This window comes from Melanostigma gelatinosum (assembly GCF_949748355.1).
Source record: "Melanostigma gelatinosum genome assembly, chromosome: 11".
In the NCBI taxonomy this organism is placed as follows: domain Eukaryota; kingdom Metazoa; phylum Chordata; class Actinopteri; order Perciformes; family Zoarcidae; genus Melanostigma; species Melanostigma gelatinosum.
In genome coordinates this window covers 18,162,711-18,179,909 of record NC_136644.1, presented here as the reverse complement: position 1 = coordinate 18,179,909, position 17,199 = coordinate 18,162,711, and the positions used below count along the sequence as shown (strand labels likewise).

The window sequence follows — 17,199 nt, the reverse complement described above, 5'->3', positions numbered from 1 at the left end:
CTCCAGCTTTGAGACATATGGATGTGTGTTTTTGTTACAATCATAATTCACTTCCCTCCCACCTGATTGTAACTCTTCACTAAACGCCTCATAAAAAGTGCCAAAACAACACTAAGCCCTGGGCTGTGCGTTTCTTATCAACTCTTTTCTTATTTTTCAAAATGACAAAATTATCATAATTTGAGATCAGTTTGTTCTTTCAGATTGAAATTATGATATTGAAGTTGTTTGTTTCTATAACAAAGTCTCTAGCATTGAGACAGCTTTTCCTTCTGCTGTTTGGATAAAAAGATGCTCTTATGTTTTTCACAGGGTTACAACACATAATCATTTTAAAATGTCAACAATTTTAGACAAAAACTTTATTGAACACAATATATATTCATGATACATTGAGGTAAGCATTATTAAAATAAACTCTTTATTGACACATTGCCAATAATCCAGTAATCACGTCCATAAGGAAAATATATTTTAAAAGTCTCTTATCTTAATGCCCTAATAAACACATGTGCCAATTTCTCAGTGGCATGCATCATAAAACTGATTGTAGACCTTAATTATAAACTTGATTATCAAGTACACACACACATACATACATACATACATACATACATACATACATACATACATACTAAACATTCACTGGTTCTCACTTCCTAAATGAGAGGATTAAAAGCTGCTTTGGATCATAGCATTGTAGAGATGAACAGATGACATGCAGCAGGAGCTACATTCTAGTCAGAACACACTTTTTTTCTCCATTATGCACAGATTATATCGTCTCTCTACGAGACCTTTACCCACATTGCGGTTGGTAAAGGTTTTTGATTTGGAGAAAATCTTCTGGAACAGAACATTCCAGTGTTTCATCTCCGAGGGCTCACACACACGGCGTACGGGCAGGGAGCCAGCGTCAGGCCGAACCGTCCGGTCAGCGTAGGAGGAGGCGCTCCCTCTGGCAGTCGGAATTTAAAGTCCTGCAGTAAGCTGGTAACCGTCAGGAACAGCTCCATCTTCGCCAGCTGTTCACCCATGCACACCCTGCGACCTGGAAGACACATTATTAGCGCATTTGGGGCACGGACAATTAAGATGCATCGATAGATCGGCGATACGGCCGATACGAGTAAGGAACGGCATACCGATCCCAAATGGGATGAAGCACTCCTTCCTGAGCAACTTTCCCTCCTCGTCTAAGAAGCGTGCTGGGTTGAAAGTGTCTGGCTCGTCCCATACGGTGGGATCTCTATGGACAGACCACAGGTTGGGCACAATAACTGTTCCTTTCGGAATAGTGTAGCCTCTGAACTCTGCACGGGAAAAAATTACGACAAATCAACTAAATTCAGCTCAGTCGATTTTTATCATCCCTGAGATACAATCATTATCTGAGACTCTGAAACCTGAAAAGTTGATTATTGACATAAATACTTCACCTGTTGTCTCGGAGGCCATGTGAGGAATAGCCAGAGGAACCGCAACAGTCAGTCTCTGCACCTCCATGATGGTGGCTTCAGTAAAAGGCAAACTTCCCTTGTCAGTCAAAGACAGGGTGCGCTGTGTGCCCACCACGTCATCGATCTCTGCCTGGACCTGGTCTAAAATCAAATATGAGGGAAAAACATTTCGCACATCATTGTTGGATGATTAATGAAGTCCTCATCTCGGGAAATGAGTACGAAATAAGTGTGGCTTTGGGCGAGTTCAAATCATTTCAAAGTGCTAGAAAGCGGTCGTCAGACGGACGCTTTGATGTGCTGATGGATGTCGTTGTGCAAGAGTTGGAGAAGTGGTTAAATGCATAATCAACATTCTGTTGTCTTTAAACCAGGAAGTGTTCCGAGCCGTGGGTTTCCCGAGCAGATGTCCAAATCTGTGATTTGTATCCTCCTAAAAACACTTCACATTCGGTTCTGCAACATAAAACATTTGTCTGAAAAGGACTGTTGCTACTTGTACCTTGGATATCAGGGTGTAACACCATGTAGAGCATGATCCACAACACTGAATTTGCAGTGGTGTCGGTGCCAGCGATGAAGAGATCTCCTATTATATAAAAGAGATAATCTTCTGTGAAGCTGCTGTTCTCCTCTCCAGCAGCTCGCTGGGCCAACATCTCCATCAAGTACATGTCTACGAGATCCCTCGGGTGGGCAGGATCTAATGTTTCCCGATGCTTTGCGATGATCCCCTTCAGGAACGCTGTGATGTCTCCCTCCACCTGACGCAGCTCCTTGAACACCCCAAAGGGAAAGTAGTACAGCAGCGGGACAACGTTGATGAGGACCGCGGGGCTGCTCACGCAGATCTCCAGCCCACGATCCATCAGGTCCAGCATCTTGCGGAACTCGCGGTCCTCGTGGTGGAAACGCTGTCCCAGGATCAGCGAGCAGATGACGTTTGACACGGCGTTGCTGATCAGCGGCGCCAGGTCCACGCCGCTGGAGCCCGACCTCTCACTCAGCTGCAGCAGCTCCGATTTGACGGTCGCCAGGCCTTGCTGGATGCAAGTCTCCGAGCTCAATTTCCCCAGGCCAAAGTTTCGGAGTGTGGTGTGGCAAAACTTGCGCTGCTTTCTCCACACTGGCCCGTAAGGTGCAAAGACTATCCCTGAAGTTCAGAAAAGGGGGGATGATATATTTTGTCAGTTTCATTAAACTGTAACATACCCATAAATACCCAGTTACAATTGTCAGCAGGCTACTTATACTACCACTAATAAACTAGTATCACTACGGTCAATAAAACTAGTATTCTCATTACACTCCATTACTCCAGCTAGGTGTATCTCATACATTAGAAACTGAGTTGTTGATGTTTACTGAACATGGAGATAAGGCTGAGGATCAGTTGCTTACCTTTGCGTTTGGTCATGATGGTGACAGAAGGGATATCTGGTCTGTCGGAGAACACCTCGGGATGGTTTGAAAGCGCATCCTTGACCACCTCGTAGCCATTCAGCACCACCATCAGCTGACTCCCTACAAAGATGCTGTAGATGTTACCATACACCTCAGCTTGTTCCGTTAAAACAATCATGGCGCTCTTGTCGGCGCTGTCTGATTTATGCCCAAACCTCCTCCGGATGAAAGAGGGGACGAGGAAGAAGCCGAAGTTGCCGACTACCGGCCACGGCTTCGGACCTGGTGGGATATTTGCGAGGTCCCGTCGTTTGTGATGTGCATAAACCAAACACAACACGAGCAGGAACACTAGCAAAGCTGCCATGTCGACTTGTGACAGCGCAGCGCCGCTCAGACGCTCCAGCCATGACAGAGAAGCCATGGCGTCAAAGTGAAATGCAGCGGACTGACAACACTATCCCATGTTTAGGAGTATCCTCAAAGTCCGCGTAAAAACAACAACATGCCAACTCGGTTAGGTGAAAGTAGTATTTAAAAGCGTCGCTCGTGCGCTTCCTGTGATGTTGTGAAGCAGCGAGAAATGTCGGACCGTTATTGGCTTCTTATTGGCTGACAGCGCTGTGACCTGTTGTGATTGGTGCACTTCCACAGTGACGACAACAGATTTATCAGCCAATGATAGGCAACGCAGGTTTCTTTACACAGACACAGGTTAGATAAATAAAAGTGAATACAATTTATTTATATTAAAGAAGGTCAAAAAGAGTCATGGAGGAAAAATGTAAATAAAATGGTTAAATATCAAAATATAAGTGCAAATCAAACTTTAGAGTGCAGTTTCAGTTGCAATGCAAAACATTCTATTTAGACAATTATAATGAAAGGATTAACTAACTATATATATAAATATATCATATCTTTGTTTCATGTGTTGACAGTTTTGGACATGATTCATTTCTATCTCTGCCTATGAAAATAGAAAAATGTATCCCACACGGACGCTATAATGTGTAAGTTGCATTTTACTGCTGTAGATGTTTGAATGTCTGCTAATTCTAACTCCTATACTGTTGGGCAGTTTAATCTACAGCAATGCATCATATTCCATCAAAATCATCATATGTTTGTAGCGGCATTGTCCTGTGAGAAGCATGTATCTCTAAAAAGTCAACTTTTCATGAACTCATAAAAACAGCCCTGTTTTCAGCTTTGTGATGATACTTTACCAGCTGATCCAAGAGGCTTTTTGGATAGTTAATTTAGTTTAAGAAGTGGTAGAATTTCCTCTATTCATAAAAGAGGATGCTTCAATGAATCACAAACATTTAAATTCAAAACCACCAAATTTGGAGATAATTGGTTTTCACTAGACAGGAAGCGTACGTAAAATTGTAATCTGAAATGTAACTAAAGCTGTCAGACAAATGTAGAGTGAGTGACATTGTAAAGTTGCAATATTTGCCTCATAAAGGCTCAAGTGAAGTATAAATACTTTGACTTTGTATAAAGTACAGTACTTGAGTAAATGTACTTCCATTGCTGACAAAAAGTACACCATGTTTTCACCTTTCTGTGGGCAGTGTGTATTCACTGGGAAGTTGTCATATTCCAGGATGACTCCGACGGTCCAGTTGAGCCCGTCTCTCTCTCTGGTCAGCTCTTCTGTCTGCCTCTCTAAGTTGGTCTTTTCTGTCCACAGCTGCAGATTCTGTGCTGTTAAGTTGATGTTTTCTCTGTGCTGCTCTGACATGACTGTGCTGACTGCAGTTGGGGGAAGAAACCGTTACTGTTGCACTTACTTTTAAAATCAAACTGCCTTGAAAGTCCTGGACAACAGACGGGCAAGAGTCAATTCTATAACTGACTGGAGCCATGTGCAGAGACCTGAGAATCTGTGTAATGTGTTCAGCTTTCTTAGTCTTTGTGAAAACTGCTAAAGCTGCTTTCATGCTTTCTCGGACAGACCTGAGAAAAGACCATTACAGTCTCACCTATTTGACACAAAAGCATGAATTAGTTTTTCTAAATCCGGTTTACACATGTATCCTCGCAGTTGTAAATAAAATAACTTCATTCAATGTTAAATAATATGCGCTATACTTGTATGCTTATATTGCAGAGTTGTGAGGTCACATGTAAGTAGGTCAAATACTCCGAGCAGGGCATTCCGGCGCCTGTTCGCACGATAGAAACAGATACTGTGGCCCTGAAAAGAAACACTTGCTTAAACCACCAGATTAGGGCGGAAACCGCCATCTTAGAGTTAGGAGTAGAGCTCTCTTATCTATCCACACAGAGACTTCGAAATAGCTTAGAATTGCACCCTTTCGGCACCTCGAGTGTTCACAACATGCACACACACTGATTGATGATGCAGAGAAGGCGGATCCGGACGTGAGCCAGTGTGGGTGGAGATGCCCAGTGCTCCTACCAGGCTGCTGTTCTGCTAAACACAGCCCCGCCTGCAACTTTGTTTTAACCAATAGGCTTCCATCAGAAGAACCTATAACACGCATGCGCACTCTGCTTAAGCGCCTTTTAGCTTTCACTTTTGCTAGGTCCGTGCATGTTTAACTGCTGGACATAATACTTCTGTTACAAATAAATGTTAATGCTTGAATTGAGCTAAACGCCTCAATCTCAGTCTGTTCACTCGAGTTACATCCTCAACACAGTCCTGCTGTATTTTAAAGCTGATGATCGACAGACTTTTTTATTGACTTGATATATGTTTAAAATGAGATATGAATCAATAATAACACCAAGATTACTGACTTGTTTTTTTGATAAAGGAAAGGGAGTCAAGATAAGCCTCCACTTTAATCCGTTCTTCTTTAGCACCAAAGACAGTGATCTTAGTTTGGTCTTTGTTTGATACAAGATGATTCTGGTTAATCCAGCCATTTATTTGTCAATTGGAGTATAGTCAGTCGGTGAAAGCTGAGTATCATCTGCAATGTATGATTTGTATGATTCTGCCGATAGCTTTAAAAAGCAGAGGTCCAAGGAAGGAGCCATTAGTAATTCCACATGTCATCCTAGTTAGCGGAGTCTGTGTTTAAATCAAAAATAATTTATAACTTTACCAGTTTGTTGATTGTTTAGCACATGGATGAAACTCTTTGGTAGAGGTCATGATGAATCTAGAGTTAGTTTTGTCAGCTTCTCCTGCACTCTCTTTTCTGGATTTAGACAGCTGCAGCATTTTCTCCGTGGCGCTTTTTGTGTGCCAGGAATATTTGAACCCTGTATGGTGCAACAACATACATTCAGGATCCATGAGTTTGAGGACTGAGCCGGGAACAAATAGATGATTTCCACAAACATTGCATTTGAATTCTCAGGGATATATTGTTTTCTGAAAGTTTCTGATCTAACGTGGATGTCAGGGATAATGCACATGGAAGAGAAGATGATCAAGCCATGCAACAAGTAAAGCCGTGATAAACGACATAAAGCCTACAAAGTAAGTGACACGGTATGAAAGGAGTTATTTAACAAAATGATCTCTTGTGACTTGATGAATCTTCCAAGGTTGAAGAGTTAAATATATATTTAAGTTGTCTAAAACATGCAGTTGCAGTATACAGCATATCGATGACTTCATTCATTAAATCAAAAAACACACTGAAGCCTTAGTATAGTTCAACTTTAATACATTGCAATGTTTAGACTACAGCTGTGGATATACACACTTAAGGCTACTAAAATGAATACAAAATGAAAACTAATAATAATAATAAAATGAGAAAACTAAAATATATCAGGACTCATGGCAGTTCTGGTACACCTACTGACCTTTAACACACTAAGGCACCTTGTGACTTGAGGCCATTGTTATCATATTGAGGTAAACCCCGTCAACACACGCAGTATGAAAGAGTTACAGTAGCATATCCAAAATCAAGTCTTGCAAACCTGTAACAAACCTGTGAGTCTGTTGCAACAAATTGTTCGTTGGAAGCCGAGTTACAAAAACAATGAGGACTTTGCAGGAGTTTATCTCATAAATAAATTACATCTACAAAGAACACACATAGACGAGATGATTATCCTTCATTTTTGCAGAGATATTTCTTTCATATCGATGCATTTGGTATCACTATGTTGCGTGTCCATGGACAGGGGGGTACCGGGGTCATATCACTCCTCCCGTGTGCTCTGTACTATGGAGTACTTCTTGCAGGGGTTCTTAAGGCAGGCTGGAGGCCAGGTGATGGGCCAACTGTAAGAGCACGGCACCGAGGTTTGGACGTTCCTCTCCATCAAGTTGAACAGTGGGTTCCACCAGGTGTTGGTGAGGTAGTTGTTCGGCGAGCATTTCAGAGTCTGTCAAGAAAAAAGAAGAAGTTATCCTTCAGAATAACGTCAGTAATAACAGGAAAACATTTTGTTTACATAACCTCCATACAAGAGATGTAGCTTAAAGTGCTGCTGATGAACAGACCAAACGCTTTTTTTTGGTCCTCATGTGACTTGTTTATATGATTTAAAAGTTGCTTTTGGTTGCAATTGCAGGTCTCATAGCCATGTTGCAAGAATGAAGCATTTGGACCTTTTGTTTTTATGGTTGTCTAAGTGGCCTAAGGAGAGTAAAAGTTACACCAAGAACATCTAATCCTTTTTACCAATTTCAAAGAATAGGTTCACATATTCTTTTAGTATGTCTTAAAACAATACTATACCTGTGTGTGTATGTCATTTGTATGTAATTGTCTTTCTGGACCCTGAGTCTGAAATAAAGTTTAATCTAATACTCACATGCCAATGTACAATAGAGACGGGTGACAAAATTACAGTCTGAGGTTTATCCAAAATGAATATGAAGCTTCAGTGCTTCAGTGCCTCTTGCTGTTTGTTCATTACTTTATCCATCAGTTACGTGATTAGGATTTTCATTAGAATGCTGCTCTCTCTGCCTATTTCTGTCTTTTTCTTTGTATTCTTTTGTTTTTTCTGATGCTAACCTACTACTGTAGAAACCAGTTCATCTATATGTTGCAACTGCAAATTACATTAAATCCATATTAATTTACAGCATACATAGATGCATGAAAACGAAAACAATCTGAATTGAGGAACTGAAAAACTAAATAATATTTTCAATGAAGTCAGCAGCCATGTTGTGATTTATGTGTGTTTAACCATATGATTTAAATATCTCTTGAAAAAAGGATTTTGCTTGGTACCACCCCATCAACTGTCTATTCTTTGGCCAGTAGAGGGGGTAAGTCACCGTGTTTAGAAGCCACATGCTGACTGACTGAAATGATATCCAGTCCTGACACACGGGTTAAAAATATACTTGTTACTCTAAATATATAATTGCATGTAATAGATAACAATCAAAACAAAAACTGTAATACTTTACTGTGCTGACATCTAACTCTTAGCTGCACTTGAGGTAAACTCTGTGAACCAGATACAGCCATTTGTTACCCGACTGACAGTAAAGTCCTCCATTCATAATGATTCATGTGTAACAAGGTTCAATGAGAGGAGAACCATCAGCTCTGAAAGCTCTCTTTTTTCCCCTCTCTTACACTCCAACACGCACACACAAGCAGCCGCCCAGTGTAAAGCTCTGTGTTCAGACCTGTAAGTTGGCCATGGTGTGGTACCACCAGAACAGGCGGGAAGTGATGAAATAGGCCACGACCACATCCACACTGTAGTGCTCATGTGCCACCAAGATGCACACCACACCCACGGCGCTCAGCAGCCAGCATATCAGATGGTACCACCAAAACGACCGTGGCGAGTCTTTCGAGAGAGAGGGAAGGAAAGACACGAGTGTTGGACATATTTATGACAACATGCATTTATGGTCTGATCTTCCATATTTTAACTGTTTTAAAGGCAGCCAAGCATTTCAGTGCAATGTGGCAACACACAGACGAGCAGCGCTACAGCAAGGAACATGGTTATAAGGAGAATTTAGAACAACCTCTGCTTGTAATATCTCATCCTCACAGCATATTTTGTGCATTTGTGCACATTATCCACATAATATATTTTGAGATATCTGTTGTCAAACTTTGAATATTTGAGTGTTTAAAGGGGACATATGAACATTTACAGCAGAGGTCTCAAACTCCCGGCCCGCGGGCCAAATCCGGCCCGCTACGTCATTTTATGTGGCCCGCGAGTCCGCCAGCAAAAAAAAAAAGTAAATCTTTTTTTTATTTTTTAAGTTAGACTAATAATAATAAAAATATCCCCATAGTCGAAATTATGAGATAGAAAGTCGAAGTTATTAGATAGAAAGTCATAATTCTGAGATAGAAAGTCAAAGTTATGAGATAGAAAGTCAAAAAGATGAGATAGAAAGTCAATATTATGAGATTGAGATTGACAGTCAAAATTATGAGAATGAAAGTAAAAATTATGAGATTGACAATCAAAATTATGAGATAGAAAGTCAAAAAGATGAGATAGAAAGTCAATATTATGAGATTGAGATTGACAGTCAAAATTATGAGAATGAAAGTAAAAATTATGAGATTGAAAGTAAAAATTATGAGATTGACAATCAAAATTATGAAATAGAAAGTCAAAATTATGAGATACTTAAACAGTTAGAAGCAGCTCTTTGACTGGTTACTGTACATTTGACATGGAAATGTATTGTGAGTACATTGAAGACTACTTTAAACTGTGAATGCAGAGAGTTATTTAACAATATGTTTCGAGTAGTTACATTTACAACCGGCCCTTTGTGGGCGACCATGATGCTGATGTGGCCCGGAGTGAAAATGAGTTTGAGACCCCTGATTTACAGGTTCATACTTGTATTTTGGGTTTCTACTAAAAAGCGCATTTCAACGACTTCCGATCTAAATGGGTCCCAATGCATCTGCAGTATAAAGTAACCAACTGTTAATTAACAATTAGAGAATCCTCCTGAAAAACCAATTGTTCGTAGATGGTCAACGTGTGGCTGTATGATGAAATACTGTGGGCTACATGGGATGAGAATGGAAACAGACAATGTCATTTATATATTATTCATGGGAAATTCTCCTAAATGATTTAAAACAAAGCAAGCAAACAAGTGATGCTTTGGGTACTCACATTCCTTGATGAATAGGTAGGTGAGGGTGAGCATCACAGTGTGTCCACTGTAGAGGAAGTCTCCACACAAGAGGTGGGAGTTTGTAATGGACAGACCTCCACCGGAAATCAGCCGCAGAATTCGCTGGATTTTTGCCTGTGAGTCTCCGTGAAGCTGATAGAGAACAGGAAGTAAACAAAGAGAAGCAGAACAACACTGGATCAGCAGAAACATTGCAAGATTGCAACGAATAATTATTTTCATTGTCGATTAATCAGCCACGAAACTTTTTTTTAAGAGTTAATAATTGGAATTGACAGGGAGTCGGCATGAAGAGTAATTAAAGAAAGTAAAACAAAGATAGTATTAGTGTCAGTAACAGTATCATCAACTACACATGATCGAATCTTGTGCTTCTGCTGCTCGAATTTCTGTGGATAACTGTGGATAACTCACTTCTCACAAGTAGCTGAAGGCTTTCCTACGCTGTCCAAAATATTTTAAATTCTCGAGAACAAAACAACTCCTGAACTGTTGAACCTCTGATCCTTTTGTACAACACAAAACCATCAAACAACAGCTCGGAGCAGATGTTTTTGATGAAACACTGATGCACCTCCAGTACTGTTGATGACCTGAGGCGGTAAAAAGACAAAATGGCTTTTTTATAGCTGCCTCTCTTGTGTTGCTGTGCAAAATGAGTCCCAGAGGGTGCACGAGAGTAGCACGGTTGAGCAACGACAGCTGATGCCCGCTCTGATGTTTACATGCTTCTCACCTTAGGAGCACAAGTCATATGCATGCCAGGCACAGGCAGGGTGGTGATGTACATGGTGACACAGCGGTACAAGTACAGGGTGCCAATGAGGAAGAAGAACCGCCGGCTTGCTATTGATCTGCAAATAGAGATTATAAGAGCCACAATGGAGTGAGGGCAGATATATTGCGTATTTCTTTGTCAAACATCTACTTAAATCTACTAAATTCTGGAGACTATCTTGTGCAGTGTGATGATGACTCCGAGGGCTCCTGCTCAGCAAGTCAAATTGATTGTTATTAACCAGACCACATATTGACAATGGAACTACATATGCCATTGGTCATTTTGCTGGCATTGCTCTATGCCAATTTTACTGTCAGATGTTTGCTTCTATATCTTTACAGGCAAATGGACTAAATGTGGAAGACATTGTTGTCAAATTAAACATTTTCAGCAACAGCTAAACTTCAGTGGTCTGGTTATGGTGCCGGCTAAAGAGCAAAGACTACTTTCTAAACTATTCATGTTGAACATACAGGGAAACCCCCAATGTAGAAAAGACAAATGCAGCCTCAATGTGATGCATTTTCTGAGTAACGGGAAGAGACGTAAAGAGCAGCGATACATTACAACTCCTAACCACAAAACAGTTAACTATTTCTTTGGGCAAATAAACACTGTAGCCTACTGTGTATAACCTTTCCTGCAGCCATACATTAAAAGGCGAACCTGGTGTTATTCTGTATTTTATTTTTTAAACAATCATGAGTTTTAAAAGTTTTTGGACAACAATGAAGGACTATGGCACATAGAACAATAAGCTATAAGTCTGTTGCTGACCAGACAATACTTATTAGGATCAGTTCATTGTTTGTTTTGGTCTTTGGTCCCCAGACCTTGTACAATATATAGCACCAAAGGTTCTTACCTGTATCTGAAGAAGAACAACTGGATCATCCAAATGACCAGCAGCACCATGCCGTTGATCTCTGTCACCGTAAATGCCCATTTGACCCTGTCAATATAGTCAAAAAACTTATCAGGAAGAGGCGGGCTGCTTTCTTTCGGCGGCACCCTCTCGTGGACAATGGTGATGACGACTGTCGTCAGGACCAAGTTAAAGCCAGCATAAAAGAAGGCCAGCGCTGTCTTCCACCACTCCATGGGCAGACGATTGACCTTAGACTCTGGCACGGAAATCTTGACATAGTCATTATGCCTCCCGATGCCTTTCCGAAAGCCCCTCTTTGTATCCTCTCCACCAGGCGTGTGGACGGGACAGTTTTTACCGTTGCTGGGCGCGGCACCATCCTCCATTCCTGGGTTCAGATTATCAGCGGCTCTCGCATCCACAAGCTCCTGTGACGCCATGGGTGCCTGCACTGTCCATCCACAGGCACCGCTCCAGTGGGTTGAGGCGTTCTAGCTGCGATGAGAGAAAACGAACGGTTTAAAAACTGGCAAACTCTTAGGTTTGGAAAGCACAAGCACGCTCTTGTCATTTGAACAAGATAGAAGGTAAGCAGGTACTCCTTGTTGCAATGATGTCAAATCAAATTGATGAGAAACAGGGAGGAGATGAACTCTGGTTTACTTTTGTTTCCCTCTTCCTTATCCTAGGGATTAGCAAAGCAAGAGATGGAGCTTTTATTGATGCACAGTTCTTGATTCCACGGCCTGAAATCTCCATTTTAGACTGGAAACATATTTTGGAGTTTATAGCAGCCAACTATACCAATGTGGTTGTATGAGTTAACATTGTGTGTTACATTTTCCTTCCCCTGGACATTCACCAGAACCACTGTGACAGTTTTCTGTTTGGAGGTTCAGTCAGACTTTTATTTTGGGCCTTTCCAAGTCTTTCCGCCACACTGCTTTCATTTTCAGACTTTATCCTCAACAAGCAGCTGCTATCGTCACTTCAGCAGTTTTCATGGTCAACCATCGTCAGTTGCATGCTCATTATAAAAGTGTTAAGCTATATGAATGCTAAACTACAACTAAAACTAAATTAAACTAAACTTGTTGACATTAAAAGTGTATTATTGACCTTAGAAACAGTAGTTTACAAAACAATCTCACCATCACCACCATGTTCAACTTAGCTGTTCTCGAGCTTTTGATCATTTTGCGCCATGTGTCTATTTTTTTTATGAACATCTCAAGGCCTACTTGCCCAGGGTGGCTTAAACATCCATGACAACAAGGCAAACTCCATCTGCTGAGGAAGCCCGTGTGATTCGATTCAAAGCTCCAGCTACTGAATGGACCTAGTGGTGAGGCTGTTATGTCCACAATAATAACGGGTGGATTGTTGGGAGCCAGAGTTAAATGTATTTTAATGACACTCAGAAGAGAAAGTTGGAGACGAGCTACTGCAATGTTTGTTGTTGAGCTCTTCTCAGTTAATGACCTGAGAGAGCACTACAGCAATGATCATTTTCCTTCTTTCGTGTCTAAAAGCCTTCTCGTCCCTTTAACAGCTCCGTTAATGGATTTGAGGATTATGCTATCAGCCCTGAAATGCATCACAGTAAATGTCATCTGGGATACAGAATGGTATGTTTACCTGGAGGCAAACCTGGCACTGGGAAAAAAAGGAGATAAATACGGAGAGAGAGCTGCTGAAAGTATCAGTTTCCTAAGAATCAATATTTGGGAAAATATTATGACAGCGGAGAAAGGATTATTGTATGCCCTCTGACTAACCCACCGCAGATTCAACCTCTGTTGTGCAACTGATGGCTGGCTACAGAACATGAAGTCTGGCAGACTTTGAGGGAATTAAAGGGGTCATAAAGTATATAAATGAGACTAAGACGGCAAATAAGATCAACAAGAGCAGACAAACAATATGAGCCAATTACAATGCCATGTCCCTTCTGTTATTCGTGAGATTATGTTGCTCTGTGGTTGATTATACTGTAAGTTGTGAACCTATACGTCAACAACATTTATGTTTCCATGTAGTCACTTTGTTTCTGATGCACCAAAGTGTGTCCAAGTGTTTTTTGGAATATACCTTCTTTTTTTTTTTACTTCTGTAAATAAGCAGCTCAGTTTAAAATGAATTCCAAGATGTCTGTTCTCAAGATGAACATCAGAGAGAGCGACTGTGGTGACAGTGTCATCTAGAAACAAATCCTGCTGCTGCTCCATAGACTGTGATTAATGAGACACTGTGACAGCGCATGACATCAGCGACTCACAGTGGTGTTGATGCTGGGTGTAGTGAGGGGTGCAACACGCGGCAGTAGTGAGGGTGGCAGTAGCTCAGTCTGTGGGGGCTTGGCTTGGAAACCAGAGGGTTGACCAAGTCCCTGCAACAGACCAGTTTGCCTCCTCACAGCTAGGGTACCCTTTGAGCAAGGCACAAAACCCGCAAGCTGCTTCCTGGGCATTGTACAGTAACTGCCCACTGCTAATATGGATTAAATGCAGAGGCGACGTTTCACTATGTGCTGTGAGACAATAAAACTTGACTTTCAAATAGAGCGGGCAGAGAAACACCGCTGTTAAGTCTGACATGAAGTTTTTTAAGGTTTGGGAAATTTTAGGAAAGTAAAACTACTTCGTTTATGGTTAGGGAAATATCACGGTCAGCGTTAAGAAAAGAAAACGACGTGATTAAATATGAACAGTCCCAACTCAAGATTGCATTGTGTTGAAAGCTCCAGAAAAAGCTAGTAAGCTGACTTTTGAGTTGGGATGCTTTTGTCGAAATACTCTTTTCAAAGACTTTCAAGGTTTAAGGTTACTAAAAGATTGTGGTCATAGTTAACAATAGAAGTGGAGATATAAAGCAGTTATTATTCACACAGCTATGAGGTCACTTGTAAGGAAACAAAAGGATATTTTAAGTTGTTTTGAGTATTTCATTCATTTCAAAATGTCATATTTTGACTGGAGAGAATAGTTTCTCACAGTCTTTATGTTCTGATTTTTATCTTATAGGGGATAGTTTTGTAATTATTGAATTTACTGTGCGTTTTTATTTTGAACAACCTGCAACAGTTTATGTCATATGTTGTCATGTATTGTCATACTCTGTGACAGATCAGTGTGGTCGTCAATATTTGTATTTTCCAGTGTTCACTGTGAGACTGCACTACTGTACATGGGAGATCAGTGTCTCCATTAGACCAGTTTTCCACCAGTCCTCTCCTCCCCAGTGTACAGTACACTGTGTTTTCCCACCAGCCGGAGCACCCAGCACTCTAAAGGGATGGGTGGTGATGGAAAACTGGCAGAAAAACCTATTCCACGTGGTCACAGGCCATAATGGATAACTTGGCTGCTTCCACTCGCACAAGCTATTTCAAGAAAAGCCACCCAGTTGCCTTGAAGACTGTATTTTACTCCAGGGGAAGCAAGGCTTTGACTCCATTTCGGGACCTTCATAATAACATGCTACTATTGCTGTCCACTCATTTTCTTCTTGACATCATGTGGATTGTCTTCATCAAAGGGAGGGTTAAAACACACCAGAGGTGGCCCAGCCCCTTAGGCACTGCAGAGAGGAGTGGACTCCATATGTTATAAAATGCAATGGCTGTAAATCAAGCATGGAAACGGCATGTTCAGCAGAACATCATGTTTGTGTTTTCGTTTAGTTCTACCAAATTTTGTTTCAGTTCAGAAACAGATTGTCAGAATGTTTGTGAATGGCTTTGTGATAAAAATAAATGTCTTTGTGCTTTGTGGGACATGCTTTTTAAAAATAGCTCTCAGTCATATCGTTGGTGGAGGAAGTTCAGATTCTTTACTTCAGTAATAGTCTACTTATAAAGGTACAGTTAAACAGAATGTTCTTAAAGTCGAAAAGGTGAAAAAACTCTTCATACATAAAAATCATAGTATTATATTAGTATGTATTCTATAATTAGATTGTTGACACTGATGCACTAATGTCTCTGTTGTAGCTGGTTCAGGTGGAGTAAATTCTAATGGTAAATTAGTTTAATATAAGACAATGCATCATATTATATATACTCATCATATGTTTTTTATCTAAACTCTTAACCTCCACATTATAGCTGTCAACTAAATGTACTGCAGTAAGTAGTACAATGTTTCCCTCCAAAATGTAGCGTAATAGTAGTATAAAGTAGCATGGAATGAAAATAAGTAAAGTACAAGTATGCCAAAGTTGAGTAAATGTCCTTAGTTTCTACTGATTAGTAGTAGGTTACAGTAAACATAGCATTAGTAGAAGTATGCTTAGTTGACATCATAGTAGCAGTAACCAACAATACTACATATTCATTTACCAGGAAACAAATAAAGTGAACTACAGAGAGCAGATGTTTGAAACCTTTCGTAATACCAGAATGGTATTCACTTGCTGTACTGGATACCATGACAATAACACGAGTTGACTGTGCGTAGCTGTAAATCGAAACACACAAATGCACATTCTGTGCTGACAGAAATAATAAATGTTGTTTAGTTTCTAAAAAGATATCCACTTTTATAGTGTACAAGCCAATATGGTCACACTGAGCATGGAGCCACCCTTATGTCTCTGGTTGCCGTAACCACATGCAGGGTAGATACTGGCAGTAATGCCAGGGTCAGGACTGGGTGTCTCCCATGCATCCCAGTTATTACAGGACAGCAGGATGTGGTGTGTGCAGCAGAGCTGGTTTTGAAGTTTACTTTTGGGGTGTAGCACAGTGGCCCCACAGCCAGTGTTAAACACCATGTTCCATATGAGGCTACTGGGTGTGGCAACAAGTCAGTCTTGTTAAATCCTGTAATTAAGCCCTCTCATTTTCAGTCAAAGATGTTGCTGTTAGAAACTGACAAATGAATTGTTAAATTGGGATTAAAGCAGAGAAAGCAAGCATACACAGTCTGTGTGCTGGGCATATACTGTACAATTCAGAAATAATGTTAGACTTATCTGACAACTTCTCTGTTAGTCTCTGTATGTCACGTGATGCTACTGATTAATACCCTGGTAAATGCTGTGTATAACTGACATCAGCATACCATAAACACCCAGCTCATGTCTATTGATCCACCAAATAAAACTTTTTGTATGAATTTATGCCTCGAGTCTTACACTGCAAAAGAGAATTCAGAGATGTATGTCGCCTATAATTCATATCCACAGTGTATTTCTCCAACTCTAAGCAAGACTGATAAAAAAGTTGAATGTCAGGAGCATTAAAACCAATCCGGCTGTCGGCTACCATCCTATTATTAAAGATCCACACATGAATGCCGCAATTAAAGACATGAAACCCAACACATACCGACGAGAAGATAAAGATCTATGGTTCGATACACATGTTGCACAGTGTATAGCATCCTACCTGCTTTGCTCGGGCCTCCTAGCGCCTCTTCCTGTAGTTGCAGTTCCTTGAATCTCGAATGCTGCTTGGTCGCCGCTCAGGCTGGACTGCTACATTGCACGACGGTGCTGCTCGCTTTTGAGGGAGTGCTCCTCCCCGAAGCACCACATATTATCAGATCCATCGAGCCTGTGTGCACCCAGCCTCCAGCCTCGCATC

At 40.9% G+C, this 17,199-nt stretch overlaps 2 protein-coding genes across 2 annotated transcripts; both read right to left on the bottom strand.

Moving 5' to 3' along the window:
* Positions 1 to 449: 449 nt before the first annotated feature.
* cyp2u1 (cytochrome P450, family 2, subfamily U, polypeptide 1) lies at positions 450 to 3,365 on the bottom strand. The gene is made up of 5 exons (XM_079277933.1): positions 2,862 to 3,365; positions 1,963 to 2,613; positions 1,440 to 1,601; positions 1,146 to 1,313; positions 450 to 1,051 (listed from the first exon to the last, which is right to left on the bottom strand). The coding sequence occupies exons 1-5, from the start codon at positions 3,286 to 3,288 to the stop codon at positions 870 to 872; spliced, it is 1,590 nt and encodes a 529-aa protein (XP_079134059.1). The 5' UTR covers positions 3,289 to 3,365; the 3' UTR covers positions 450 to 869.
* A 3,141-nt stretch (positions 3,366 to 6,506) lies between these two features.
* sgms2a (sphingomyelin synthase 2a) lies at positions 6,507 to 17,136 on the bottom strand. Its single transcript, XM_079278507.1, has 6 exons — positions 17,002 to 17,136; positions 11,610 to 12,107; positions 10,700 to 10,817; positions 9,942 to 10,095; positions 8,464 to 8,630; positions 6,507 to 7,196 (listed from the first exon to the last, which is right to left on the bottom strand). The coding sequence occupies exons 2-6, from the start codon at positions 12,050 to 12,052 to the stop codon at positions 7,011 to 7,013; spliced, it is 1,068 nt and encodes a 355-aa protein (XP_079134633.1). The 5' UTR covers positions 12,053 to 12,107; positions 17,002 to 17,136; the 3' UTR covers positions 6,507 to 7,010.
* Positions 17,137 to 17,199: the final 63 nt, after the last annotated feature.

Bases quoted from the DNA above. Each gene is read 5' to 3' on its own strand.
- cyp2u1 (XM_079277933.1), bottom strand. From the start codon at position 3,288: ATGGCTTCTCTGTCATGGCTGGAGCGTCTGAGCGGCGCTGCGCTGTCA. The intron at 2,614-2,861 runs GTAAGCAACTGA...TCTGAACTTCAG, and splicing joins CATCATGACCAAACGCAAAG to GGATAGTCTTTGCACCTTAC. The intron at 1,314-1,439 runs GTGAAGTATTTA...TTTCCCGTGCAG, and splicing joins CATGGCCTCCGAGACAACAG to AGTTCAGAGGCTACACTATT.
- sgms2a (XM_079278507.1), bottom strand. From the start codon at position 12,052: ATGGCGTCACAGGAGCTTGTGGATGCGAGAGCCGCTGATAATCTGAAC. The intron at 10,096-10,699 runs GTGAGAAGCATG...GTTCTCTATCAG, and splicing joins ATATGACTTGTGCTCCTAAG to CTTCACGGAGACTCACAGGC. The intron at 8,631-9,941 runs GTGAGTACCCAA...CTCTCTCGAAAG, and splicing joins CTACCTATTCATCAAGGAAT to ACTCGCCACGGTCGTTTTGG.